This window comes from Paralichthys olivaceus, chromosome 12 (genome assembly GCF_024713975.1).
Source record: "Paralichthys olivaceus isolate ysfri-2021 chromosome 12, ASM2471397v2, whole genome shotgun sequence".
Classification (NCBI taxonomy): domain Eukaryota; kingdom Metazoa; phylum Chordata; class Actinopteri; order Pleuronectiformes; family Paralichthyidae; genus Paralichthys; species Paralichthys olivaceus.
In genome coordinates this window covers 8,561,596-8,589,346 of record NC_091104.1, presented here as the reverse complement: position 1 = coordinate 8,589,346, position 27,751 = coordinate 8,561,596, and the positions used below count along the sequence as shown (strand labels likewise).

The window sequence follows — 27,751 nt, the reverse complement described above, 5'->3', positions numbered from 1 at the left end:
ATTAATCCAATTTAAAATATGCTTTGCACAGATTTTTTTGTCTGACATACTGTAAATCCTCTTCCCCCATCTTCCTCTCCTCTTCTCCTCTCTTCCTCTCCTCCTCTCCCGCAGAAATCATTCCAGTTTATGGGATGTCTAACTACATAGGCAGAGAGGAGTACAGTAAGCCACAGCCCAAAAAGATAAAGGAACAGAGACAACTGGAGCGACAGAACCGCCTCAACTCCCCTCCCTCCACTCTGTATAAGGGCAGCCTGGGGCCAGCACACAACGGATACAGGTGACCAACTTATCAATGGGGTATCAGTGTTTGTTGATGTGTGCCCATGTGAAAACTTTTATTTTATAGAAACATTTGTCGTATTATTTCATTACATAGTTTTTCCGTCACAAAATATTTGTGGTTTTATGATGATTATCATTTATTTTTTTGCTCATGTTTATAAAATGTTGAAAAAAATATTTTAATTTTTTTTTTAATTGATTTTGTGGCACAGCAACAAATCACACGCCCCATTGCTCGCGTCATTGGGGTCAGGGGGAGGAATCGGCAGTCCAGGAGGGAAGAAGCCGGAGAGACGACTCCGCAGCAGTCCACGAAACGGTGACCAAGAGATACACGCACAAGGTGGGACGCACACAAACACACACAGTTAGAGGAAACAAGACTTACCAAGCACTTTTGATGAAAATAACAACTGTCAATGAACAGCAATGTTTCACAAAATCAAAGAGCCATGCTGCTGTTGGCGTTTTCTTTTGTGATTTTAAACTTTTGCTCTAAAACCAACTGCTCATCATCACTGTCGGTCCTTTCTGTTTATCAAACAGTGCGTATATCTCAACGCACCACACAACCGGCTCAAATCTCTCTATGAAAGAATAACTTCTATCCTCTCTGACCTCGTGCTCTTTGTCTCTGTGTGACCGGCTTTGTCCTCCTCAGCGAGATGAAGGGATCCAGTCGGGAAGAGTGCGGGGGGGACTGAAGGTGGGGAAGGGGGCGAGAGGAGGGGGGTTGTCTGGGTAACCACATAGCTGAACCCGTCCCTGAGCGCTATCGTTTTACCCTCACTACAATACCGGCCTTGTTGGTGAAGGCTGAACCACAGGGGGGGAGGTTGGCTGAGAGAGTGGGGGGCAGATGTAAGGGGGAGACGGGGGGGTCGCATACCTGTAGAGTCCTGCTGGAGATGAAGGAAACCTTTGAGCTCCAAGATTCAGACGTTGCTGCTCAGCCTTATCACACGTGCACATGAAAAAAAGTGCACACGTGCAAAGACATTAGGGTGCACACACACTTCCTTGTGGTACTTTTCCTCTTTAATGACATGTCTTTTGACACGTCAGACGTATGTATGCGTTATTAAAAAGAGCAGACCATCTCATTTATACTCTCGCACAGACGGCACACAGGGCCATCTGTAGAGGTGATGACAGGGGAACGTAAAGGGACGCATAAATTCATCAACTCGATCACTGTAACTGTCAGAGTCTTTTTTACTATTTTTAAATTTACTGTCCTCATAAAATGGTGGTTTCGTCTCTCGCAGCATGGCGTCACATCAGAGGAATATTTGATCTCAGCCAGGTGTGGGTGTATCTGCGTTTCCCAAATCCATGAGATCTCAGCAGAAATCACATTCCCACATATAAGGAAAGTTTACGTAACCATGCCCTTATCTACTTTTACTGTTTTGGTATCGGAATTGTTTACCGAGTGTTTGTTTGGACTTCTTGTAAATTTTTGCCTCTGATGGTACCTAGACATGGAAATAGTTGTAGTTTTATTCACTCCTATTTTGAGATATCCGTCTTTGAGATTTCTGCCTCCACGTCAGAACCTCTGCAGTGACTGGACCTTTGTTTGTGCTGCTCACAGAATAAAAATGTCCCGGTCAATCTGGATTATAAACATGACGCAGTTTTCATTTCAGACTGTTTTTACAGCAGAAAGTAGATCCTTAGTTAAATTGTTTCTTTGGAGCAAAAACTAAATGTTTTCACTGGCGTTTGTTTATTTAGCAGGATTATGCAAAAAACTACCGGACCGATTACCACAACATTTTTTGGAAGGGTGCGGAAAGGGTCAGGGAAGAAGTCATTACGTTTTGGTGCAGATACAGATCAGGAGGCAGATACAGGATTTTTTTTTCCGCTTTCTTTAACATTGCACGATTTTTCATCGTAATTCCTGGATCTTAATGGGAAAAATAAGGCAAAATAAGCTTCAGGGAACTGATATGTGTGAACGTTTAACTTAAGTGTAGGGAAAGATCAGATTAACTAACAGTGTTGATAACTGTTTGAAGATGTTTGGAGACTTTATCAGCGAAACAATTTACCAATTAAACAAAAGATAAAGACGTCTGTTCATTGTAAGGTCTGCTGGGTATTGAGATTAATGAGGATATCGCTTTTTCAAAGACATGTTGCATGATCGTATTATTCATTGGGGTTTTGCACAGTTTTGGAGATAACCTGCAAATTAAATCAAAATTAGAGTTAGAGTTTTATTAGAGTTAGAGTTTTATTAGAGTTAGAGTGACCCTTTAAAAACATCTCCTTGATCATTTTGGTGGAATTGGTGTCATCACACTAAATAGTATTTAAACCTACTAACACTTACTCATGAAGAGAGAGTTTGCAAATGCAAACCGGCACATACAGAGGAGGCAGTGTTTGACTGCACAGCTTCTTACACTACTCACACACACACACACACACTCATGCACATACCAGACTGCCACAGAACACAACAGAGAACCGTCTTAGAGGAGTGCTAAAGGAGGAAAAGAAAAGCAAGGTCGGCAGCACGGCTTATGAGTCTCACAGCTTCATGTGGCTCGAACAACAATAACACACTGTAACAGTTGAAATTATGAAATGTGCATTTAAGATAGTCTGAGTTCCGTAGATTGGCAACAACATGACACTGCACGTTGTATCCTTTCAGTTAGTTAAGACGGGCGCAATGCAGGACCCTTCTTCTCGCTCCCGACTCATTAGTGATGGTTTAGGTAACGAGCAGCCTCTGTTTGATTCATGCATGATAGAATAGTCACCTTACAGTTTTTTTGTTATGAGACATGACCGACGGGAACATGTCAGCATGTTGTCGGATGTCTGTTCTGGTCTACGAGGGTCTCAGTACAAGGGTGGAGATCAGGCTGAGTCAGCTACATGTACCACACACATACACACACACACACACACACAGGGAAACACACATGCACAAACACCCCGTGACTGGGCTTCCTGTAAAACAATCAGAGCATGAGGGTCCAGAGGAATGGTGGGAGGCAGGGGTTCAAACAGAGAGAGTGGAGGAATGCAGGATTTGAAGGACAGATGAGAGGAGGAGGGAGATGGATGGAAGGTTTGTAAAGAGAAAAAAAATAAAATAACCAGAACTCCTACATCACAGGGAACAGAGAGATGGAAAGACAGAGAGAGTTTAAGAGCAGAGTACAAACATTCAGACAAAGTTGCTGCTTGGCCCGGTGCATCCATGTATGGTCCAACCCAGAATACCACACACACACACACACACACACACACACACACACACACACACAGCTCCGCCTACGCTTTGCCCTTGATGCCCTTGGTCTTGTGTGCGTCTCTGTCTCTGCATGTGTGTGCGTGTGCGTGCGTGTGTGTGTGTGTGGCTACTGCCCCGGTGCCAGTGAGGCAGCAGGCTGACTTGGCGAGTGCAGTGACCGTTCCCCAGTAAAGCAGCTCTACAGGCCCCTTTTTCTCCTCAGAACTGTGCTGCTCGCTGAGCAGAAACAGATGTGGGCCCCGTCCCCTCTGTTCCTCCATCTTGGCTCCGCATCATCACCACCGCAGATCCTGTCTCTCACTCCAAGAAAGTGGGATTTCAGCAGAAACAGATGGAGCAGCACCTTCGGCTCCTCCATCTTTGGTTCTACGTCACTGCCGAGTGCTGTGAATTCAGGAGAAAGCAGATGTGAGCGGTGGCTGCTGCGTCCACCACGTTGGCCCAGTGAAGAAAATAACAAAGGTCTTAGATATTTCAATGGTCTGCTGTTGTGGTTGGAGCACAGTGGAAACATAGTTAAGTAAAAAAAACTACTTATAACTAGCTTTACTTTCTTTTGTGAAGCATTTAGATTCCTCAAATTTGATTTTCAGTTCCACAATCTTTGTCATCTGTTCTTGGCACATTCTTTGCTTCAGAATTTTTAATCATATATATTAGAAATTGTTATTTCAATCATTCAAATTCATTCAAATTATTTAAATAACCATGTTATAAAAGTGCCAACAAAATTACCACCATCAAGATTTCATTAACCCCAGAAACAGGATTATCATAGAAAATTTACTACAGAGAAGAAGTTCCTCATTTCATTTTTTCCTCATCTTACATCATACATTTCTTTCTTTCAGTTTCTTCTTTTAAAGTAAATATCACTTCCACAATTAAAACATTATAACATTTAAATCCCTGATCTGTATTTTGCCTTTAATTAATTAAAATGGTGTTATTCACTTAGTAATTGAATCAATGCTAGATATTAAGAATTACTCAAAAATGAATGGTTGTAGTTAATGGTAATATTTGTAGTTAATGGATAACTGAACCGTGGTTTAAGAGTAAGGCTAACATTGGCTCAATATAAACTTCAATACTAATAAAGCAAAACAAAAAGTTTGCAGGTTTCTCACTATATAAATTACTGAACTCTATACTTGTATATGTAAAAAGCTCAGAAACAGAAGAGTCCTGCTTTTCTCCAGAAGGTCGGAGGTCAAGAGGTTCATCGTAGGATCAATGAACCATTTGACTTACAAAGCCGGTGTCCTGCTAGAGGATGATAAACGTTATCCACAGGCATTGTTTACAGTGTGGAAATCCAAAACCACATCTTTAGAGCAATAGGAATGTATTTCATGAGTTACTGCTCGTGAAGCCTTTATGAATTCTGCTTTCCTAGAATGGTAAATCATTTTGTAACTATGAAATGTAACAGGAACAAGAGACAGATCCTCCACCGTCATTGACTCATGAAATCTTTGACGTGACAGGGAAGTAACAGTTTTAGATCAGTTGTCAAGAAGAAGCTTTTCAATGCTCTGTAGTTTTGCAGATGTCATCCTCATTAGCTCTCGTGGCCTTTGACCGAGTGATGACTCAGCCTTTACTTCTACATCAGTTCTCCCAGTTCTTCGGCTGTAAACGAAGCAACAGGCCTGGAAATGTGTGAGCACACACCCAGCCGTCCCCTACCGGAGTGTTTTGATGTGGATCACCATGGCGATAATCTCAGCCCCCCCCCAACCCGCCGCTGCCCTCACAACAAACTCCAACCCCTTTCCTCAAATCCAAATACGGCTATGTTTGCAGGACAAGATGGAGGGCAGCGGGGTCGGAGCGAGGGACGAGGAAGAGCAGAGGGAAAGATAAGAGAAGAGAATGGGGAGAGGAGAGAAATGAAAGGCAAGAAACTGTGGGGAATGAACGAGCCAGAATGGGGGATGTACAGAAAATGGAAAGAGAACAAGGGATGGCTTCACCAGCAGAGGAATGTCTTTCCCGCTGATATCATGTAACAGGACTAGTGGGATTAGAAGGGGAGGTTGTTCTGCCGGTTACAATGAGCACAGCAGACATTTCCCTCATTCAGCTGCATGAACCTTGTGATACAAGCGATAAACGCACCACGCCATCGGACCGCAGCAGCCGGCCGCTCCGTATCAAGCAGAAGTGGGTTACATAATATTGAGTCTGTTTGACTGCTTCATCCGGGTTGAATTGAGTTTATCCCAATCAAATTAAGTAATTCATTAAACGAAAGGCACAAACCCTCAGACGTCTAAGGCAGATCGAGTCGGACTTGGAGCTCATGCTGTTGGAATTCGATTGTCGTTGATTTTGAGACAATCAAGCTCTAGTTTTAGTTTAAGATATCCCACCAACAGAACAGAACATTTGAGTTTAGGGGTATTTATAGTCAGTCTAGTCCGTCTTGGGCCTTCATCATGTTTGATGATCATGATTGTTAAAATGTGCTGATGTCATGACAACATAATGGTTATGAACAAAGAAAATAGTAAGGTAGGAAACAATACAACCACAGATGAACAAATCTGATGTCAGGAGTTGATTATATAAAATAACAACATAAAGTCCAGCAGAGTCAGAGTTTGACAGTTTGTTGCGTTATGTGCAGACATCGACTCCAGTCAGAACACAATTTGAGCGCTTGTTAAATTCGTGCAACTTGGCGACAGTGGATGCTAGCAGCTGTTAACCGTATGAACCAAATCACCATGGTAACCACAGTAATTATGAGCATCATCCCTGGATGGCAACATGTTTCAAGTTCTGCTTTCATGTGGATTCTGTGGATAATGCAAACAAAAGATCAAATGGTAGTTTTTGTTTCCCGTGTCCTCAGTATTTAACATGTGGACTTAAGTGACCTTGCTCCGTTTTTATTTTTGTCCCTATAACTCCCACAGTCTGCTGCTCTGCCCTCTTATGTCCCTCTTTGTTCTCCTGCCACTGTCACTCTCCCTCCTTTGCCGTCTGTCTGTCACACTGTCCATTTTGTCTTCCGCTCCGTCCACCGATCTGCAGTCACACTCTCGAGACGTTTCATCTTGGGCTAAGCGGGGTCGGATGGGGTCAGGGCTCTGAGAAACCCGTCCCCCCCATAATCCCTTCCTGCCCGGGCCAGGTCTCTGCATGCGCCTGTCGCGGCACGTACATACTTGCGTAAACACTCGTGTATACATGCGCTCGCTCCTCGTGTTCTTCTTGGAAAAGCGGAGAGAGTTTTGTGTCACTTGGCAGCTGAGACACTCATCTCCATCCTTAGTGAGACGGCTGCAGTGGACAAGGTCTCTGTGTCTGTCCTAAATCCACATTCACACATGAAACCCAGTTATTGAGAGAAGTGAGGTTGAGGCAGGGAACTGGTGAAGGCCGTTATGTGTTTATGCTTTGTTTGATTTCCAGCCGAAGTTGGACTTTGGATTTCATTATTTTAGGCACTCGGGCACAAGAATAATGAGCTTTGTTATTATGGCTGTGAGTCGCTGCAATAGAAATAGTTTCCTTGGACTTTTGTCAGGCAGACTTTTAGAAACCTGGTGAAACATCAGGTCTCTAGAGCAGAGATCAAGCTTTTTTTTTTACTTGATTCTCTCAACCCCTGATTCAGGAAAGTTGAGCTTGAACCCTAATACGTCATGTTTCTGCAGAAAGACGACAATAAGCGTGTTGCTCATTGCGTGTCTGCCTTTGAATCTGCGTCCTGGTGTGAATTTTTGGATTTTTAATGTAGATTTCCTCTGCTTGTGTGTCAGGCCCTCTGTTTGTCTCTCCCTCTCTAATCCCCTTTATAAACCATCAGGACTCTGGCCATGAGAACCAAACCTTCACCATGACAACCACAATTTCAGGCATGTCCCCAACGACTGTGTCTAGTGTGTGTCTAGTGTGTGTCTAGTGTGTGTCTAGTGTGTGTGTACGTGTGTGTGTGCGTGTGTGTGTTTGTGTGTGTGTGTGTTGCCCAGCTGTTGAACAGATGGAATGCTCGCTATGCAGCAGATGATAATAGTGTGGAATTCAAGGTCCGTGCCCTTTGCTTCATCCATTTTCCTCTTTTCTACCCTCTCCTCCCTCTCTCTCTCTTTCTCTGTCCCCACTCCTTCCCCTCTGTCTACTTCTGTCTGTCCTCCCTCTCATCTCTCCCTCTCTCTCCTGCTCCTTTTCCAGCTGAGTGTTCGTCACTTTGCTTTGTACTCCCTGATTAGAGGCTTCTGAAGATGGGGATCATATCTCGATTCGTTCTTTCAGGACTGCACTCACACACACCCTGTGGCTATGGCCCTGTGTGTGTGTGTGTGAGTACGTGTGTGCAGTGGGGGCTGAGCGGACCGTTGCCACATTTTTCAAATTTTTTTCCAGGCCTTAAAGGTCTTTTTCTGTCCCAGCGCAGACAGACTTTGTCTAAGAACCACAGGCTGTCATGCAAGAGGAATGCAACCTCAATGCAATGTTAAAGTGACTCAGTTTTACTGTAGCTCTTTCAGCAAGTGACGCCATTAATCCTGAACTGTGTAGGTGTGTGATATTTAAAAAAAAAAAAGATTCTTGTAAACATGCCTCTGTATTTGCGGACTGAGGAAGGGAAGGAAAGGAGAACTGGAGAATGGAGGAAGGAATTAAAGGAACAGAATGACGGCCGTGTTCAGTATTTATGTGAATCCATGCTTATAAATAATCCAGTGTGTGTTCCCCTACTTCTTTCCATGCAATAGAGCTGCTGTATTAAGTTATTTCAGATGCCTTGGGCTTTGTAAATAAAAGTCCTATTTGTGGACTGATTTAAGTGACTGTAAGCTGGAATACTTTAGAGGCTGAGCTCACCATCAACTCTCCTGACAGAGTTCATCAGGAAAAATGTTGAGCGACTATTAAAAAGAAAAGTCTGGTTCTTTGTTCCAATTCAAAGCCAGGACAAAAGTGTTTGGAGAGAATTTAATTACAGTACAACAAATACAATATTTGTTTTATTTTATTCTTTCATTTTTGTGACTGTCGCGTGTTAGAAGCATCATCAACCCCCCACTCGCTCCAAAACATAGTTACAGAAATAGTTTGACATTTTGGGGAAAAACATTTATTTGAATCATTGTTGGGAGTTTGTTTAGAATTCAAGGAAGACCTGGCAAATACAAAATTAGCACATGGCGCTAGGCAGGTTCTTTGCGAGTGGTATCAATATCAGTAGCTGTGATTTGTGCCTCTGAGCAGCTTCTTCTCAATTAGCAATAATATCCATAGTTGTTACCGTAGAGATTACCCAGCAGACACCTGTGTTGCTGTGTTGACAGTCATTTAAGTAACAGCAAAGATACTTTACATCCAACAAATGACCTTAATGACCTCTAATACATTTTGTTATCATATAAAATATCCAATGAAAGTGAATAATGCCTCACACAGCCCCACACAGCCTCACGGGGCGTCGTTAGATCTCGCTTTGTTTTGTTTTTGTGTCGGTTGAAGACAGTGACTGTATTTAACTGCAACCACACTGAGATGAGAGGAGCTCATCTGCTGTGCGCCCTCCGATGATGTCACGTAAGGTTGTGTAATCCTTGCCTCACATCTTCCTTAGCCCTCACCTTCCTCTCTCCTTTCATCCCTCCGTCTCTTCTCCTCTCTGTTGATTCCGGGCTCACTTTTTGTCTCTCAATTTCCTTATGTTTCTGCACCTAATCTCTTACCCAGAGTCCTCCTGCCTGTCCTCTCTCTCTCGCTCTCTCTCTCTTTCTCTCTCTCTCTCTCTCACTCGCTCTCTCTCTCTCTCTGTGCAGTTTGTCCTTCAGTGTCTATCGTCCTTCCTCTAAATCCTCCTCTCGCCTTGTTTTGCCTCAGCCCGCTGCTCCCCCTTCCCCAATTCCTCATTCCTCTCCTTTTTTCTTGCTGAACGTTGCGCTCCCTCGCTCTGTCTGGCTGTCCCCGGTAATCAAACACAGGCGGTCAGACACAGACAGGATGTGAGGTCAGACAAGGAGAGGAAGTGAGGGTGCGTGGGCAGCACATAAACAGAAGAGAGAGGAGGTGAGGGACACTGAGGACAGAGAAGTGTGTGTGTGTGCGTGTGGAGTTGAAATGGGAAGAGATTCAGTTTCTGTTTCAGCGTCAACTCTTTGTGGTTCTTTTCCGTATTAAACACTTAAACAGCTGGACTAAACAGCCACAGCGAGTCATAACACTCAGCGGTGAGGTGAAGCAGTCGTGTTTTTCAAACGTTATTCCCGTTCTCCTGAAATATTAAATAAATCTTCTGTCACAAACTGAGTTGGTAAGTTAGCCAATGTGTTTTCAAATCTCATATGCAGTGTAGAAATGTTGGGGCCGTAACCAGCAGAGCAACGTAACCACGATTCAGAACAGAACCAGTGATTCACTCTTAAATAAAACAGTTTAACCAAAGTGGACGACCCCACTCCGCCTCTTGAAATAAATTAAAATACAGAGAATATGTTCATCTAGTGTAGAAGAAAACACGAGAGAAGAACAGAAATACACTAAAACACAGAAAGGAGGTCGGAGCTGCTGCAACTACAGCGGTGCAATCTCTAAAACAGTGATCACAAATTTTCTCTCTATATAATATATATAAATTAAACATCTCTGAGTCAAATAACTCCTCAGCAGCCAATTTCCAAAACTCATCGCCAAAACTGTGAACTCTCAGAAACACCGTTCATCAGTCTGGGTTATTGTTTGATTCTGAACAGCTGTTGTTTGCTGAACGTGACGGCTGCAGCGATGCGGTCATGGAATCCTCCTCTTTTCTTAGCTGCACTTGACAAGTAGCTACAGGACGGCAGCGCTAAACGACCCATATTCTTCTTTTTCACTCAGCTGTGATTAATGGGTGGAATAAGCTGGGTCAGCCTATTAGCTGACAGAGCTGCTCACGTCTGAAGCTGTGAGTCAGGGTGTGATTTTATTCCATAAAAGAGAAAAGTTCAGCTCGGTCCAAATGGATGAAAGGGGATAAACGTGAAAAAAAAAAAAAAAAAGTGCACTAATGAGCCAATGTGTCTATAGCAGTGATGCAGAGTGTCTAGTTCACCTCTTGAACTCTCCCAACACACACACAGACACGCACGCAGACGAACACGTGCGCATGCATACACAGTAGTTTAACTACCCTCCTCATATCACCCATCACCAATCTCCTGTAACCCGATAGTGGGACAAGAGACACACACACAAACACACACACACACACACTCGCAGTTTCTTTGTAACACACACACGGAGGTCAAGTTGAGGCTGTGCTTCCATGACATCACTGTTGCCATGACTCATAAGTGTACCCCCAGGCACAGTAAGGCTCTCTCCTCCACAGAATCTGTCAAAGGGACTTAGCTACTGACACATACAAACACACACACACACACACACACACAAACTCATTCAACACTTGCTCTAAATATATAGTGACGTTTGAAACACAAACTGGTTTGTCTTTGTTCATGTATGTGCAGTTTGTCGTCGTTAGTCTTGTATCACAGTAACGCACTTAGATTTGTGTTGCTGACACACACACACACACACACACACACACACACACACACACACTCACACACAGTGTCCAGTGTGATTTACTGTGTCAGACTCAGATGGAGAAAGCAGACCTCCTCTGGTTGGAAAAATCTCAACTGCGAGGATCACACAGGCGGGAAACTTCCATTCGCCACACACATGCCCACACATGCACACGCCCACACGCTCCCCATCAAAGCCACCCTGAGGGCAGTGTATGAAATACCCAGTGTCAATTAATGATAATGTGTTATTAATAACAATAACAAAGTAAATATCACTTTTACCCAGATGTCTTTGCTGTGCGTGTCACGTCTTGTCTCGTGTTTTGTGTTGGCAGTTGTGCGTGCTGCAAAAATGAGCTGTATACCTGCCTACCTGATACTGGACTCTCACATTACATGACAGACATCTAACAAGTGACCTTTATAACCTCTTTGGCCGCTATTGCTTTATAACTACTGATTATGTTCATTGTTTATTCGTGTTTTTATTACTTTTTCAACTAATTTCTTAGTAATTTACTGTATAAAAAGTCTCTCACAGCCACATGCAGCAACTTTAGAATGGTTTTTTTTCATTTATCCATTTTGCAACAGTATTTTTACAACCTCTTCTCAACCTCAATCACATCCTGTTACAGACAGAAAAAGCACACAGGGACAAACCAGTAGAGAATTTACCAACACTTACATATGATTTAGAAGAATTACATAAATCAAGATTATCAAATTTGATAATTTAAATCTTTGCACCCTGAAAATGACAAATAAAATACAGTTCTATTGTGTAAAGAGAGAAAAACACATAATCATACACATGTGATAAGCTAGAGCTTGTTGTGGCAGCGTTTTTGCATCATTAATCAGTTGATAACCAAAATCATTAATAGAAATAAAATAGTAATATTACTGCTGAGTTTCAGTGGGTACATTTTAATTATCTGGTGTCGTACAGCATGTTATTATATTCTATATTAAATATTATAATGCCGTTTTTCTGTGAAAGTCCAGCATTATAATATGCAGTCATTACTCAGATAATAGCTTTATATTCAGTATCATCTCAGGCATAACAAGTCGTCCTGCAGAGCTACAACAACACAGCTGACGTCACGTCATTCTGTGGATGATTATTCTCATGTGTAGGGACGGTGGATTGAAAATGATCCGTAATAATGATTAGGATAATGATGTCTATGAACTAATGACTCCAGAGAGCAGAATAACCACCGTGGGGTACAAGTCATTATTATACAATATTTTTTTAAAATAGGTGATCCCTCTTTTATTTGCTCCAAGTCAGGAATTTACCACAAATGTTTTTGTGTATGAGCTCTGGATAATTCAGGGATTTTTTTTCCAGGCTGTGTCCTTCATGACTCGATGAGATGAAATAGGTGGAAGAAAATGTGTTGCATCACACTGCATTAGACAACAGAAGAATCTAAGTCTGTCTTGAGCTATTGCTGGGTGTTTTTTTTCCACAGATGACCGAGTTGGATGAGATCTTTTCACAGTCAGATATTAGGGGTGATTAGGGGGTCAAAGTGCATTTAATTTGACTTTTTCTCCTCCCTGTAATCTACATGCAAACCTTGGCAGACCCTGGACAATAATTAGACATAAGTTAGATTTTTTTTAAAAACAAAAAAACATTACATAAAAAATCTCTCCGTAACAATCAACAGCTGTTTTGTGTTGTTTTTACTCGGCACTGCCAACATAGTTGATGTGCATCTGTTCTGAAACCGGGGATGACGGAATGAGTCTTTTCTTTTTTTATTGAAAACCAAAATGTGCAGACAGATTGAAAGTTTTGACTCAACCCGTGTCTGCCCCCACGATCTTCATGTGTCACACACACATCGTCAGTCTCTTTTTCTGCTGAATGAAACATTAGACAATCCACTTATAGTTGTGTTTTAATAATCAATGTATTTTTCCTTGTCTCTGTCTCCTCAGATCATGATTCAGAGGGGAAGCGTGTTCAAGACATGCTGTCTACAATCGACAAACCACAGGTTGGTACACATCCCCCCACAGCTACTGCTCACACACACACACACACACACACACAAATTCAACCCATTAATAACCACTTTCATAAATCACCTCCATGTCTGGTGCAGTCATAGCTGGCACCAGTTTTGATATCTCTCCCATATTTCCACCCTGTCTGTGTGATTAACACAAAAATCAGACGAAGAAAAAAAAAATCTGTTGTGACAGGCTTGTGCAGCTTTATCTTTTTTCCGAGCTCTGCACGCCCTGGCCACACGAGGGCAGCATCTGCTCATCCATTTGCTTCCTGCTCTTCCTGCTGAAAATCACTGTAAACACTGTAACAGCCCCTTTCCCCCCCCCCCCCCCCCGGGGGAATGTGAATGTGAATGAATGAGCTGCAGACATGGTTTGCCAGAGAGGAATCGCTCACTGCCGCTGTTGAAGCGTTGTGGTCAGCAGGCTGTGCAATTGGACCATTTAATATCTGTGGGTTTATATCAGGGGTTGAAATAGAATGTGAGGACGCAGCCACAATAGGGGAGAAAATGGAGAATCGAAAGAGGAGAGATATTATTCCGTACACGAAATAGAGCAGAAGTAAATGTACAGTGGTGGTTTATCTACTGTAATTGCCTCAGATTGGCTTTTTCACTCATAGAGCAGCATTACTATAGTTGATGGTCGGAGGGAGAAAAGAGAAAAACAGCAATTTTAAGATGTTGTTCACTGCCTGATAGTTTGTTTGTGTCATAAACTTCATTTTGACTGTGCAGTGACTCTAATGCATTTATATAAGAGGCAGTAGTCTGGAATAGGTCGTATGCGGCAAAACTGTTCATTGATGGAATCTACCGACAGTTATGGTCGCAGGTGTTGCAGAGACGGAGCTTATGTGACAAAGTTCTTGATTTAAAAATCTTATTACGTTGCTCCTCTGGTTGTATTGTGTGCTTTTATATTTAAAAGGTTTCTCAGGAGATCTGGTCTGCACCATTTTAACTCTTTGTGCCTGAAGGAAGGTGCAGCAGTAGCCACATTAGCATGCACGTAGCAGCCTGATCATTGCAGACAGTCACTGTAAAGTATTATGTTACATTAATATTTCTAATCCCATGCTGGCGTCCAAACATAGACTGATTGATGGGTGAATATGCCTCCTCCAAATCAGATTGAGTCAAAGGCCATTCCTCAAACTGATCTCAACCCACCAGCTCTTCAATACAGTCATTTTTATGTATAAATCTCACTGACAGTTGTGGTGGGTGGGCCACTTCACTGTAGGACCCAGAGAAAAACAAACATCTGAATATCTTAAAATAAATATGCACTTTTCTTTAATAAATCCATGATTATTTGGTTAAAAAGGTAAAAGTGTGCTCGGACAGCGCATACGTCCGCAAAGGCTTCGTTGGCATGTTAAAGGTGGAGTAAAAAAAATAAGGGATCTACCAGTTTATCTGGATCCACTTCAGAATTTAATGTTTCTTCCTTGGCCACCCTTCCGTTAACTTCTAATATAATTATATGAGTAGTTTTTGCATAATCATACAAACAGGAATTTGTAACGTAAAACTCCTTTTGCGGAGATAAAAATGCAACTCGGGACAAGGTGACAGTTTTTTCTCATTTTGCTGCACTCTGTTATTTTAAACTCACTGTATTAAAGTTCAATTAGAAAAGTGTATCAATAGATTCATGTGTATGACCACATTAATGTAAAGGAATTCAATTGAAATGATGATCCATTACCCTGGACCGCTACTGATTGATTGATTGATTATACAATCTTTCCATTCTGTCCTCATCAGTTGGAACAGATGGGCAATACAGATGCAGACAACATGGATACAACAAAGGTGTACTTCAGTATTTAAAATGACATATTATTTGTTGTGATGCTAATGTGATGTGTGCTCTAAATGCTGCTCTACAGTGAGAATCATAAAACTGAACATTACATTTCTAACATAATCAGATTGTCATTGTGAGTGGGCCAACATTGTGCATGTACATAAAAGCAGCTATTATGTGGGCGAAGAATCAGACAGTAATTAATTTACAAACAATGAATAGAGGATAAGGGATGGTGATAAAGATACGCAGTATACTGTATTACTCTGTGTGTACCATACTAAACAGAATACCCCTCAACTTTCCATGGTCTCTGCGCAACCGTCTGTCACACTTGGATAATTCACAGGCTTCTCTCAGGGTCAAAGGGTCACATGAGAAACAAAATGGTTAACTTGAAAAAACTGAAAACTTCTGGGTATTATTGTCTGCTCTCTTTTCTCTCTGCTTCCTGTCATTTTGTCTGCGTCAAACTGTCTTTGCACGTCAGGTTTTAAATTCCTTCAGATTCACAGAAACGTGATCTCATAAAAACACGCAGGCGGGTGCACAGCCATGCTGTTCAACACACAAACATGGACGCCTCTCCTTTTTTTTGTGTCTGTCAGTGTTGATTGTCATGTACCTACCTGGCATGGAAAGAATCTGGAGTAATGCTTTCAAAGACACACTAGTTCACTGTGACGCACACAGACACACTTGAACAGTTAGATATGCATGTACGGTAAAATCACCTTGATTTGATTTTACTAATTTGTTGGGTCCTGAATTAATATTCCCTCGGATAGAATACTGTAAAATATGATATAGTAAAATATGATAAATTGAATTGCCATTAAAGAAAAAATATTTTATCACCCTTTGTTATTGCAAAACAAAAGTTACAGTTAAAACAAGGTAAAAATATTGTGTTACATTCAGTGTATATTTTTTGCGTGTGTCTTCAGGTGTCCAATGTGCAGGCGCGGGCTGCACGGCTGTCATGGGCCCCCCCGGTAGGGCTGGTGAACAGGCATAGTAACGGGATGCCCGTGTCCTGCTCCTACGAGGTCTCTCTCTCGGATAAGGGACGAGATGGAAAGTATCGCCTCATATACAGGTAGGAAGCACAAAGCTAGAAGAACACAGCATACAGACGGAGTTCAGGTCAACTGAAGTGCACGCTTTTCTGTGTTTGTTTGTGTGTTTTAGTGGCGAGGAATTGGAGTACCACCTGAAAGACCTAAGGCCAGCGACAGACTACCACGTACGGTAAGAAAGTGTCTGACCTGACTCACCCGCCTGCCTTTATTTATGTTTTTCCACTCGCACACCTCTTCTTCTCTTAGGCTTCTTTTAAATGAATTTGGTTTTTAATCAAATTTGCCCAAAATTAGTAGAGTGTAACTCTGCAGCTACAGGGTCCACATGAATAATCTTGATATCTGTTTAAAGGTGATTTGGCCCCATCTGTGCCATTTGATTTTTCTCACAGCAGAACTTATTTCATCTCACTTACGTTGTAATGCTGTTTCTGTGTCTTGCTCCAGGGTCTCTGCGATGTACAACTCGGTTCGAGGCTGCTGTTCAGAGGCCGGCTCGTTCACCACGCACTGCAGCGTCCCCGACGTCCCGCTACCCCCGAAATTCTCCCACCGCACCAAGAGCACCCTCACCCTACAGTGGAAGGTATAGCGCCACGGACATCTTTATGCCGAGCCGCCCGTGTTTTAATCTTGCAGACAGCTGAAAAAGCATTTTCTCTCCCAAATAAAAATTACAGTTATTTCAATTTATGGTTTGAATTAATTTTTAATGGAACACACACTATTCTAATATAAATCTAATGCCTCCTGAATTTTATTGACTTTATCTTGAACTACAACTGAATGCTCTGATGAAAGGGTGTTTTCTGTCACCTGGTTTATCTCCTTGAGACACATTCTAGCATCGTTGCACAGGCTCCGTCCCTGTCTGTCCTCTCTGACCTTTCTCAACACAAGCAAATTCTTTTTATCCACTCACACAGCACAGTCAATGATAAAGAGTGACATCAGTCGCCCAGACAGGATATGAGGCCAATCAGAAAAACACGGCAGGTATTTTGTCTGCCTCCATGTCAGAGTCTTTTATCCTCAGCTAATCTCTCCATCTCTCTCTCACCTCTTGTCTTCCTCACTCGGTCCATTTCCCCGCCGTCCCACAGCCCCCAGGCGACAACGGATCCAAAATCACAAACTACCTGCTCGAGTGGGATGAGGTGAGTCCTGCTCCTGATGTCCATCACGTCACTGAATAGACATTAACATTCAGTTCCTTTAATAAGATGTAATAAGTCTGTGAATTATGAGTTATCAATCTTTGTCTCCTAATTTTTTATTCAATCTCTTATTGCAATTAATCTCATACCTCTCCTCCTTCCCTTCCTTGTGACCTCTTGTTTCTTCTCCTCTCCTCTCATTTGTTCTCCTCTCATCTCCTGTATTCTTCCTCTCCTCTTTCTTTCCTCTTCCTCCTCCTCAATCTACACCTCTCCTCCTCCTTTCTTCTTTTCCTCTCCACTTCCTTTCCTCTTCCTCCCTTCTTCTTTTCCACTCCTCTTCCTCCACTTCTCCTTTCCTCTTGTTTCCTCTACTCTACTCCTCATCCCTCTCTTCTTCTTCTTCTCCATCTCCTCTCCTCTTGTTTCTTCTCCACTCATTTCCTTTCCTCTTCTCTCTTCTCCTCTTCCTCCTCCTCTCTCCTGCAGGGAAAGAAGAACAGTGTTTTCAGAGAATGTTACTTTGGGAGCCAGAAACACTGTAAGGTGACACGACTGTTTCCCGCCTGTGGCTACACGTTCAGAGTGGCTGCGCACAACGACATCGGCACAAGGTACAGTTGCCTGAAAACACAAAATCACATACAATGCACTCTGCACAAATCATCATCATAAAAAAACGAGCACAGACGTCATAACTCTTCTTGTTCCTTGTTGTAGGAGCGCAGGTTTATTGAAATACATGACAGCTTTTCTACCTGACACTTACACCTGTGAGATCTCAGCCATATTTTTAGAAACCGCAGATACTGACACCTATGGCAGCCGAATGAGTCAGTGTCACCACATCCTGCACTGAACCCCCTGCACCAGCTAATCTATAGCTATTACTTTATTATTCATGTGAGACGGGTCCTCTCTCCACCATTTCCCCTCGTTCTCTCCTCCCTGTCATTACCGTGCGGAGCATCTCGTCTGCAGTTGTTAGGGGAGGAGGAGGGGGAGGGGAGGGGAGGGGAGGTGATGTGAGCTCAACTCGGAGCGGCCTTAATGCATCCTCCATCCCGAGTCCCCTTTGAAGCCGCGGACACACACACACTCGTGCAACACCCCCCCCCCCCCCCCCCCCCCCCCCCGCCGGCGCTCACAAGATTTTTGTTATTTGCTATATTACTAAAAATCCAACAACTCCAGCTTTTTAAAATAAGAGCAAAATGGGAATAAAACTGGAAATGTGCTTGTTTTTTTCATGCAGTGGCTTCAGCACAGAGGTGGTGTTTTACACCATGGGCACCTTGCCTGCTCTGCCTTTGGCGCCACGGCTGGTCAGGGCCGGGGTGTCCTGGGTGACCCTGGAGTGGGGGCGTCCCGAGGGCAGTTCCAGCGAGGAGCAGCTCAAATACACACTTGAGATCCAGGAGGACAACAGCGTGAGTACCACACACAGACAGCTCCCCCATTATAAACACGGTTTATGTGATTGGCACAGGTTTTTTTTTTCCATCACATTAAAACGGCCCTTATTGATTAGAAAGTGGCAGGAACAACATAATCCATCATAGTAAACATTAAACCTACATTTGTTTTTTCTGAAACTGTCAGTCAGTTAAATCCAACAGGAGGAGAATCAAATTTTGATGTACTGTAATACAACAGTTTACAGCAAAGCCAGATATACGCACAACATGCCTCCACACACTCCCTCACAAATATATACAGCATATAATGCAAACATCCACACTTACTGAAGCTATATGTGCCAAAATGTACTGTGATCCAAGTGCACACACGCACACACACACATACACACACACACACACACATACATGCACACAGACGACTGACACTGTTTATCCTACAGGGAACAGACTTTCATCCAAAGTACACTGGAGAAAACTTGACTTGTACTGTACAAGGCCTGAAGAGGAGTACGCAGTATAAATTCAGGGTAAGTGATGACCGTGTGTGTGTGTGTGTGTGTCTCTCTCTCTCTTTCTCACTCCGTCCCCACTCCTTCCCCTCTGTCTTCTTCTGTCTGTCCTCCCTCTCATCTCTCCCTCTCTCTCCTGCTCCTTTTCCAGCTGAGTGTTTGTCACTTTGCTTTGTACTCCCTGATTAGAGACTTCTGAAGATTGGGATCATATCTCACTTCGTTCCTTCAAGACTGCACTCACATACACCCTGTGTGTGTGTGTGAGTGTGTGTGTGTTTGCCCCTTTGTGTTTGTGGACTCTTTGCATAGAAAATAACCATGTTAGGGCTGTGTATTAACAATAGTCGCACATCAAGAGCTAGAGGAGAAGATTGACACCACTCTTACACCTACTTCTAAAATATTTACCTGTGTCCCCCCCCCGACCTGAGGCTGGTATCCACACTCCAATATTCTGCCCATTTCAACTCACCTCTCCCATCGTAACCCCACTTTATGTATCGGCTTATTGAAATGGAATTTTGACTTCATATGAAGTACGTTGTAGTAGTACTTCTGCTCAGTGAAGGTAAACAAATTCTTCGTCTCTCAAGAAGAACGATGATCTGCAGGAGGCTCTCGGATTCATTCGGAAGCTTCTGTACTCATGACAACTGCGCGGGTGCACGACTGCACATTTGTGCTCCGAAAATGACAATGTTGTATGATGGGAACGCCAAAGTAATCTTCAAAATAAATTCCTGCTGTGACCCTGCAGGGCCTCCGAAGATGAGGCTCAGCTGTATATTGAAGGTGTTATTTGATTTCAGGTGCACTCTTTCATAGAATCATCATGGCTGCCTCTTTTCTGTCCAGATTTTCTCGGTTGATCAGTTTCCTCCCTTCAGTGATGTGTATCCAAGGATACCAGCATATCCAGGTGGATCCAGTGGCAATATAACATCCATCAATCATGGAAGGAATACAGTATATTACCAGCGGAGGATTGGCTACAATTTAAAGAGTAGTGAAACAAGGCAATTCAGCAGCCATTTAGCGAGCGGAGACCACAGTGCGGCTCCACTAAAAGCAACGATAGCTGATCATAATGTGAGGACATTGTGAAACAAAATGTTCAGACTGGAGATCTCTGCCAGTGTCTGCATGTGTGTGATTCCTTGTGTGTGTGTGTGTGTGTGTGTGTCTGTGTTTGTGCACCTTACATGTGCTGTCATACACATGTTGTCCTCACTCCCTCCCTCAGCTGAGGCAGCAGACACGCATGCTCAGACACACAAGATTCAACTCTGTGTTCTCTGAGATGTTGGAAACAAAGTCGTTTGTCCATCAGATGTGTAAATGGAGGGAGTAAGATGGAGGTGGAGGAGCTGGGAGAACCACGGGTGAAAATCTTGAGAGTAATGGCTCCTCATATTTAGTTATTTTATTCCTCGATAGATTTCTCTGTAGGTTCCATTTTCTCGCCTGACCGCCGCTCGCTGTGAATCTCTTCCGCTGCACCCTTACTCATTTTGTCTCTTCATATCCCTTTCCTCTGCTTCTCACCGCCCTTCCTCTGTCATCCTCTTCCTCAGCTCATAGCATCGAACATGGAGGGAAAGAGCAGTCCCAGTGAAGTGTTGGTGTGCACCACCAATCCAGACAAACCAGGCCCTCCATCCACACCCTGTGTCACCACAGCGACGCCCTACGGATTCACCGTCACATGGGGTAAACACAGACACATGTACTGCCACACGGATGAAAATATTTTTATAACACACATACAAACACACTCAAAAGATGCAAGTAAAAATATAGACACTAGCATAATTTCCCCCATCTAACGCACAACCCAACATGTGAAGCTCATTGACCTCTGACCTTTATTCTCACCAGATCCAACATTTATGTCATTTATGTTTATTATATTATATTATATTTCCTGAAGCCATACAGATTATGTGGGAAAATGTTATATATTCTATCTAAATTGTTGCTCCTGATATTTATATGTGACTAAACTAAATCCATCAACAGATCCTCCACAGGACAACGGGGGCTCAGAGGCTCTGACGTACCTGCTCGAGATCTCAGAGGGCTGCTCTGAAGGTACGATTTCCATCCATCCGTCTGTTTGTTTGTCCGCCCGTCCAGCAACTCCATACATTCATCTAATTAATACGCTTGTTCTCAGTCTGTGCTCTTATAAAACAAAGCACAACATGTACCATGTGTCCCCTCTCCACTGTACCTGTTCTCTCCATGTGTTTATTTCCCTCACTTACTCCCCCTAAGAGGAATAGCGTCCATGATTCACTCTTCGTTAGCATCAATTTAACACAAAGCATCACTTGGATTGCCTCAGATCTGCTCTTCAGGAAACTAAGTGTTCTCTTGTGTCTTTGAGTTCATATCGCAGCGAGAAAAACGGGACATGATTTACTTTAATTTGTGATTTTCCAGAATCAACAGGAATGCATCTTTTTAAGTTACGACACTGCTTTGGGCCTAGTTGGTTAATTAGTCTAGGTTGATGTACTTGGTTAATTCAGTTTCAAAAAATTTTTTCTAACTCTGTGCTTTTCCATCAGTGACCGGATATGATATGGTTTATTTCAACTTAGTCAGCTGTGCATTCGTTGATCAATACCAGAAAAGTCAAGACTATTTTTAGGGATCACTTAAAAATCTTAATCATGAAACTTCAGAACTAAGTGCACAGCCAAACATTTCTTGGCCTCTGCTTCGGCGACATCTGAGGGCGGAGGCATTTTGTGATTTGAGATTTCGACCATTTTTCCAGCAAGCTGATGGAGGAACCATGATTGGCCTCTTCTCCATCAACTGTCTATTGTTCCTTTTCGCTCCCCTTTTTTTCTTTGTCCTTTTTCATCATCACTCTGACTTCCAGAGCGGTGGTTAATGCTCAGGATGTCTCTGATTCATCCCATTTTACTTTATGCGATTCTGATGAGTGTGTGTGTGTGTGTGTGTGTGTGTGTGTGTGTGTGTGTGTGTGTGTGTGTGTGTGTGTGTGTGTGTGTGTGTGTGTGTGTCCACGTTGGGAAGTTTACTTGAATCCACAAACAGCAACACAATGCGATGTAGGTGTAATGAGGTCAATGAGGTTTTGTTTGTGGGAAAATAATTAGGGCGGCTGCAGAAATACATACAGCAGGAGATGTATGCACTTCATGTATGTTTGCCTTTGTACACGATTGGTTATGTAATCGTGCTTCTCTTCTGTTGTGTGTGCAGCGGGCCAGTGGGAGGTGGCGTACAGCGGTCCAGCAACAGAATGCATGTGTGAGCGCCTGACACCCTGGACCTTTTACCGCCTACGTGTGTGTAGCATCACCACCGGAGGACACAGCCCGGTAAGACACACACATCTACACACAAACGCACATGCAAATCCACAAGTCTGAAGTGGTTACCTGAATTGAACTTTGATTTTCACAGTGACGCATCAGCATTTTGAGAAAATCTAAAGTACGCAAACACATATTGAACAGAGTTCCTCCTCTTCTCTTTTGTTCTCCTGTGTTTGTCTCTGCTCCTGAAGTGCACTGTTGGTGTTCCGGTCCGTACGTCAAGCGTGCTGCCAGGCCCCTGCCAGCCGCCAAGGATTGTGGGTAAAGCCAAACACAAGGAGGTGCAATTAGAATGGGGTGAGTGCAGACACACACGTACGCCGCGTTTAGCTTTAGTCTCTATAAAGTATTTACGTTAAGTCCGACAAATCGCCCTCTGGCAGTTGAATATGTTTCCTGGCCAGCTCTAATGTAACCTTGGTCAACCATGTTTCAGCCTAATTGAGCCTTAATTTAGGCCATTAACCGCCTTTACTTCACCTCATATCTGACTTCACTCCCCTAATGTCGGCCCATTATTGCAGATTAGTGCTGTTATTTGTTGGCAGGCAAAGTCTCCCGGCCTGAAACGCAGAGGAAGCTCTTGGTTGAGCCGGTCTAATACAGCTGGACACAGCCCTAATCAGCTCAAATTCAGGCAGCGCTGCCACATTTTACAATTGGCTGGAGCTGAAGGTCAGAGAGAACGTGTTGGAGGGGTTTCCCTCACTGTATCCACCATTTATAACCTTCACCATACTGCGGACAAAATAAGGCATCTGGAGGGAGGAAGTTTGGAAAAGATTGATAAATGTATCTGATAAACTGATCCTTAAACACGTGTCCCTGAAAACCAAACACAATCTTGAAACTTTTTTTTATATCCAAGAGGTCACGGGAGTAGATAGGGAGACCGTCCACATTCCATATATGGTCAGAATTGGTCAAACTAATGGCGGCCTACTGTCAAACTGTAATAATAGTATAATGATTACTTTTATTTTACCAGGAAATACACTTAATACCTTTTATTCTATTCCTTCAAAGTCTTCAAAGTTTCGAATAAGTGTCTTCAGACCACGTTTTGATTCTCTGCCTCTGTGCTCAGACTCCCCTGTCTCCGATGGAGTGTGTGATGTGTGTGTGTTCAGTCTGGAGATGAGCGAGGGCGACACCAAGCCAGCAGAGGTGTACAATGGGTCGGAGCTGCAATGCACGGTCAGCAGTCTGCTACCTGGGGCCACGTACAGCTTCCGACTGCGGGCTGCCAACGAGGCGGGGGTGAGGAAATTCACACGTGCACACAGCGGGAATGTCTTCAGGAATTATCAAAAAAAGAAATGGAAAAGAGACCATAAAATCCACAAATATATTTTCCCTCAATCACAAGTCAGCCTTTTAAAAATATGTCAAGTCATTATTTTCCGTTTAGAAGCATTAAATACTGTTTAATGACCATTCGGGCCCCAAAATATAAATGTATATACAAACAGGGGCCAGCAGGTATTAAGTGTCCCAGACAGTCTTAACAGTGGCGGTGTTTGGATTGGAGTGAACCACAGACTGGAGCTAACACTTGATTGATTATTCTCACAGACAAGAGTCAACTGGAGCTCAGACTGGCTGATTGGCACAAACACAGTGTACACACACACGCACTCTAAAATAGGAAGCAGGGAACACCGAACAAACAGCTCAAGTAACCGTACAAAAACACACAGCTCACGTGTTCACACACACAGACTTCTCTAATTGTTGATGTGTGTCTCTCTCTTGCAGTTTGGAGCATACTCTGACCCCACAGAGGTGACGACTGCAGCGGGTCCTCCTGGCCAGTGCGGGGCGCCACTCATCACTCTCACCAACAACACTTGCGTAACGCTTAACTGGGAGGTGAGACAGACACAAACACACACAAACACAGACACAAACACACACACAGCAATCACGCCCATATTAATCAAAGGAAAGAAACGCCTTATATGGGCATAGAAAACAAAGACAAGATGGAAAGAGACAGAGCGGACACATTTTTACAATCTGTCTAAAAATGCCCAAACTCCCCTGAGCTCAGAACCTGCAGCTTTAACTTTGTCTTCATGGTGTGTTGTTAACTAGTTCACCCAGCAGACCAATTTATCATGGGCTTTCCTGGATGACGCATTGAAAATGAAATAAAGTCCTTGGTGTTGTATCTGAAATTGGATCAAGCCTGTCTTCAGTATTTCAGATTAATTTATGGCGGATTTGCTTTATTTTTATTCCGAGTTCCCATTGATTTCTCTGAGCTGTGTGTGTGTGTGTGTCTCTGTGTGTCGCAGAGTCCCGAGGGTTCGGGTACAGACATCTCCGAATATCGTTTGGAGTGGGCGAGGGAGGAGGAGCCCATGGAGCTGATCTACTGTGGATCAGCCACACAGTGTGAACTGTCGGATCTGACGCCTGCCACAGACTACTGCTGCAGGCTACAGGTGACACAACCAGAAACACACACTTCAACACAATCATGGGCGATCACGTCCACTAACCTGCATTCATGCACAGGCACACAGAGATGTTTGCATACAAGAAAGGGAAAGGGGCATAAATGATGCGTGAACACAGATATGCAGAGAAGAGCCCAACTGTCAACAACATTCAATCAACCCACACAAAGTCACACACACTCACACGTTTTCAGACATGAATGCTGGGAAAAGTCCAGAAAATTGGAGTTTGCCTAAATCACACATGAACAATGCAGCATGAGATGTTGTGGTTAATAAGCGTTCACAATTAGAGGAAAATCTCTGGAGCGGTCAGACGAGGGTTGGCACAGCAGGAGGCAGGACATGACGTATTGATTCTACTGTGAAGTTCTGTTCACAGCACATCAATACCGGCGTCGGCCCTTATTGCTCTCAAGTTGCCATATTCATCTGCGTCTCTTTTTCACCCTGAGATATTTGTATTTGTTTAGTTTTTTTCAGTTTTGCATCTGTCGCATCTTAGAAACATCACCACATGCCCATCCAGCCATTTTCCTGCTGTGTTCTCATTTGGAGCTTCTGACTTGGACATTTGCTTTCTCACATAGAGCCCCTTTGGATCATTTCAGGAGCTTATCATTGCATGTCTGAAAGCAACTGAAAATCTCAGTACCCTCAATACGCCTGATATTATTTCATCAAGATCCATGAATTATTGACAAAATAAAAAAAAAAACGCCCTATTTCACAATGTGAAAGATTCCCGGGTCTGTCCCTTTGTCCAACTAGGTTGTTCGCCAAAGTTCCATGGAAATCAGCTCAGTAGTTTTTGCGTAATCTGATCGCAAACATTTACATACAAACATCAGCCAAGGGAAACATCAAAAGTTAGAAACACACACAGACGGACAGAGACAAGGGGGAAAAGACTAATAATCGATTTTGTTTGTGCCCTGACTCTTAATCTTGTGCATCAATATCTGCTCTGTCGTGTTCCTCCTCTGTGTAAAACACACACACACACACACGCTTGCTAGCTCCAATAAATGTATGTTTTATGGCTCTTCCACTTGGTTAATTGGTTAATTTATATAGTTTTAAGAACAGGACAAGTTCATCTCACTGTCCTACTCAATTATTTGATCTTGTGTGTATGTACACACAACACATCTACATGTCCTTATGTGCATTGATACAGCAATGTGCACGTGTGTGTAAGAAGAAGAATGGTCGAACTGGATGTGACCCGTCATGTTCTGCAGCTGCAGGTGATGCTTCAATATTGTTTCATGTGTCACAGTTCGACGTGAACTTGTTTTACAAGAACACTTGAAATAGCAGGACACTATAGCACAGACGAGATAAATCAAGAGGCTTTGTTTATTTATGCCTCGCTAAAATATATATTTGACGGCTGAGGATAAATCAGAAATACTACTTGAAAATACATTTCCTTGTCTCTGACCCTCGAAGTATGTCGACTGTTTACTGCCAAGACAAAGAAGTAAGTAAAGACTTCTCTGTAAGTGGTCACTGGAATTATTCCTCAACTGTGTGTTGCATTTATTCATTTTTTTAAAATTACAATAAATCACTTTAAGGACAGATTTCTGGATTTTGCTCAAGTGCTCATTTTGCATTCAGATTAAAATAAAAAACATTTTTTATGTAGTTTAAACTTTGAGAATGAAGGGGCTGTATTTTAAAAGCAGCTGATATACTTTTTCTCCTGGTTTGTGTGAGGCAATAACGAAGGATATTGCAAATCAAAAATGATTGAGGGGCATTTATGAGAGGAGGCTTTAGTGAATATAAATGTGCCACACAGCAGTTCTTTCACAACTAATCTGAATTCATTTCCCTCTGCAGGTTTTCATGTTTTCATCCATTTTTCTCCTTCCTCCCTCTTGCTCTTTGTTGGATCTTTGTCTTTACTCATCCTCCTCTTTTCATCCCTCTCCTCACCTCTCTCTGTCCACAGGTCGCTCAGTCCCACCTCTGTTAATAATAATCCCTTCCCCCTATCTTCATCAGCCATCTCACATTCTCAGTATTTTCTTCTTTGTCTCCCCTGCTCAGGCGGTGAATCAGGCAGGCGCTGGCCCTTACAGCGAGCAGGTGAGTTTCAGGACCCCAGCGACGACTCCCGATCAGATCCCGCCTCTCATCCTCCTGGAACTCCCCACCTCCTCTGAGTCGGGGCACTCCCCGTCTACCTGCCTCCTGCTGAAGTGGGAGGAGCCGAACAGCAACGGGGCGGACATCACCTCCTATGTCATCACCCTGGATGAGCAAACCATCGCTGTGGAATCAGGGACGAGTCACCTGGTCACAGGCCTGCAGCCGGACACCGAATACAGGTACTGATGATGGTCACTAATCATGAAGTTGACACTTTGTAGAAATATTTGATCGGATGTCCCCGGATACTTTTACCACTACGACGCACAACATGCTAACACACATTGCATAGTACTTTTCATTTGGTGTCATGCACCTGGCCACCCCGATGAATATAAGTCTTTTAAACTCTATCTTCACATTTTATGTTTTAAGTTTGTTATCCGGAGGGAACCTCAGTCTTCATGCTACATTAACAGTGACTTTAAAACACAGCGAGGCAAAGGCAGCATATCACATATACTTACAGTATATTGTAGTATTTCTCTTTACTTCAAGGTTGAAAAAAACATGCCAGTATACATATATACGCATGCCTTTATCATATATACAGTATATAGCATAAACAATGAGAAACAAATATATATATATACTCTGTCAGTATAAATCATATATTTATATCTATATC

The 27,751-nt window shown here is 43.0% G+C and overlaps 1 protein-coding gene across 3 annotated transcripts in view; it reads left to right on the top strand.

The window, feature by feature from the left end:
* fndc3ba (fibronectin type III domain containing 3Ba) overlaps positions 1–27,751 on the top strand; it is an 86,474-nt gene that overhangs the window by 47,186 nt on the left and 11,537 nt on the right. For 2 of the 3 annotated variants that reach the window (XM_069535941.1, XM_069535942.1), the window contains 18 exons: positions 115–283; positions 501–631; positions 13,075–13,133; positions 15,915–16,066; positions 16,159–16,218; positions 16,497–16,635; positions 17,153–17,206; positions 17,696–17,820; positions 18,462–18,636; positions 19,068–19,154; positions 20,714–20,849; positions 21,159–21,230; positions 22,380–22,498; positions 22,687–22,792; positions 23,583–23,755; positions 24,254–24,367; positions 24,796–24,945; positions 27,022–27,302. In XM_069535941.1, coding sequence (XP_069392042.1) covers positions 115–283; positions 501–631; positions 13,075–13,133; positions 15,915–16,066; positions 16,159–16,218; positions 16,497–16,635; positions 17,153–17,206; positions 17,696–17,820; positions 18,462–18,636; positions 19,068–19,154; positions 20,714–20,849; positions 21,159–21,230; positions 22,380–22,498; positions 22,687–22,792; positions 23,583–23,755; positions 24,254–24,367; positions 24,796–24,945; positions 27,022–27,302 — 2,302 coding nt within the window. Of the gene's footprint in view, positions 1–114; positions 284–500; positions 632–13,074; positions 13,136–15,914; positions 16,067–16,158; positions 16,219–16,496; positions 16,636–17,152; positions 17,207–17,695; positions 17,821–18,461; positions 18,637–19,067; positions 19,155–20,713; positions 20,850–21,158; positions 21,231–22,379; positions 22,499–22,686; positions 22,793–23,582; positions 23,756–24,253; positions 24,368–24,795; positions 24,946–27,021; positions 27,303–27,751 lie in introns of all 3 variants that reach the window. The other variant, XM_069535943.1, reaches the window with a different exon arrangement.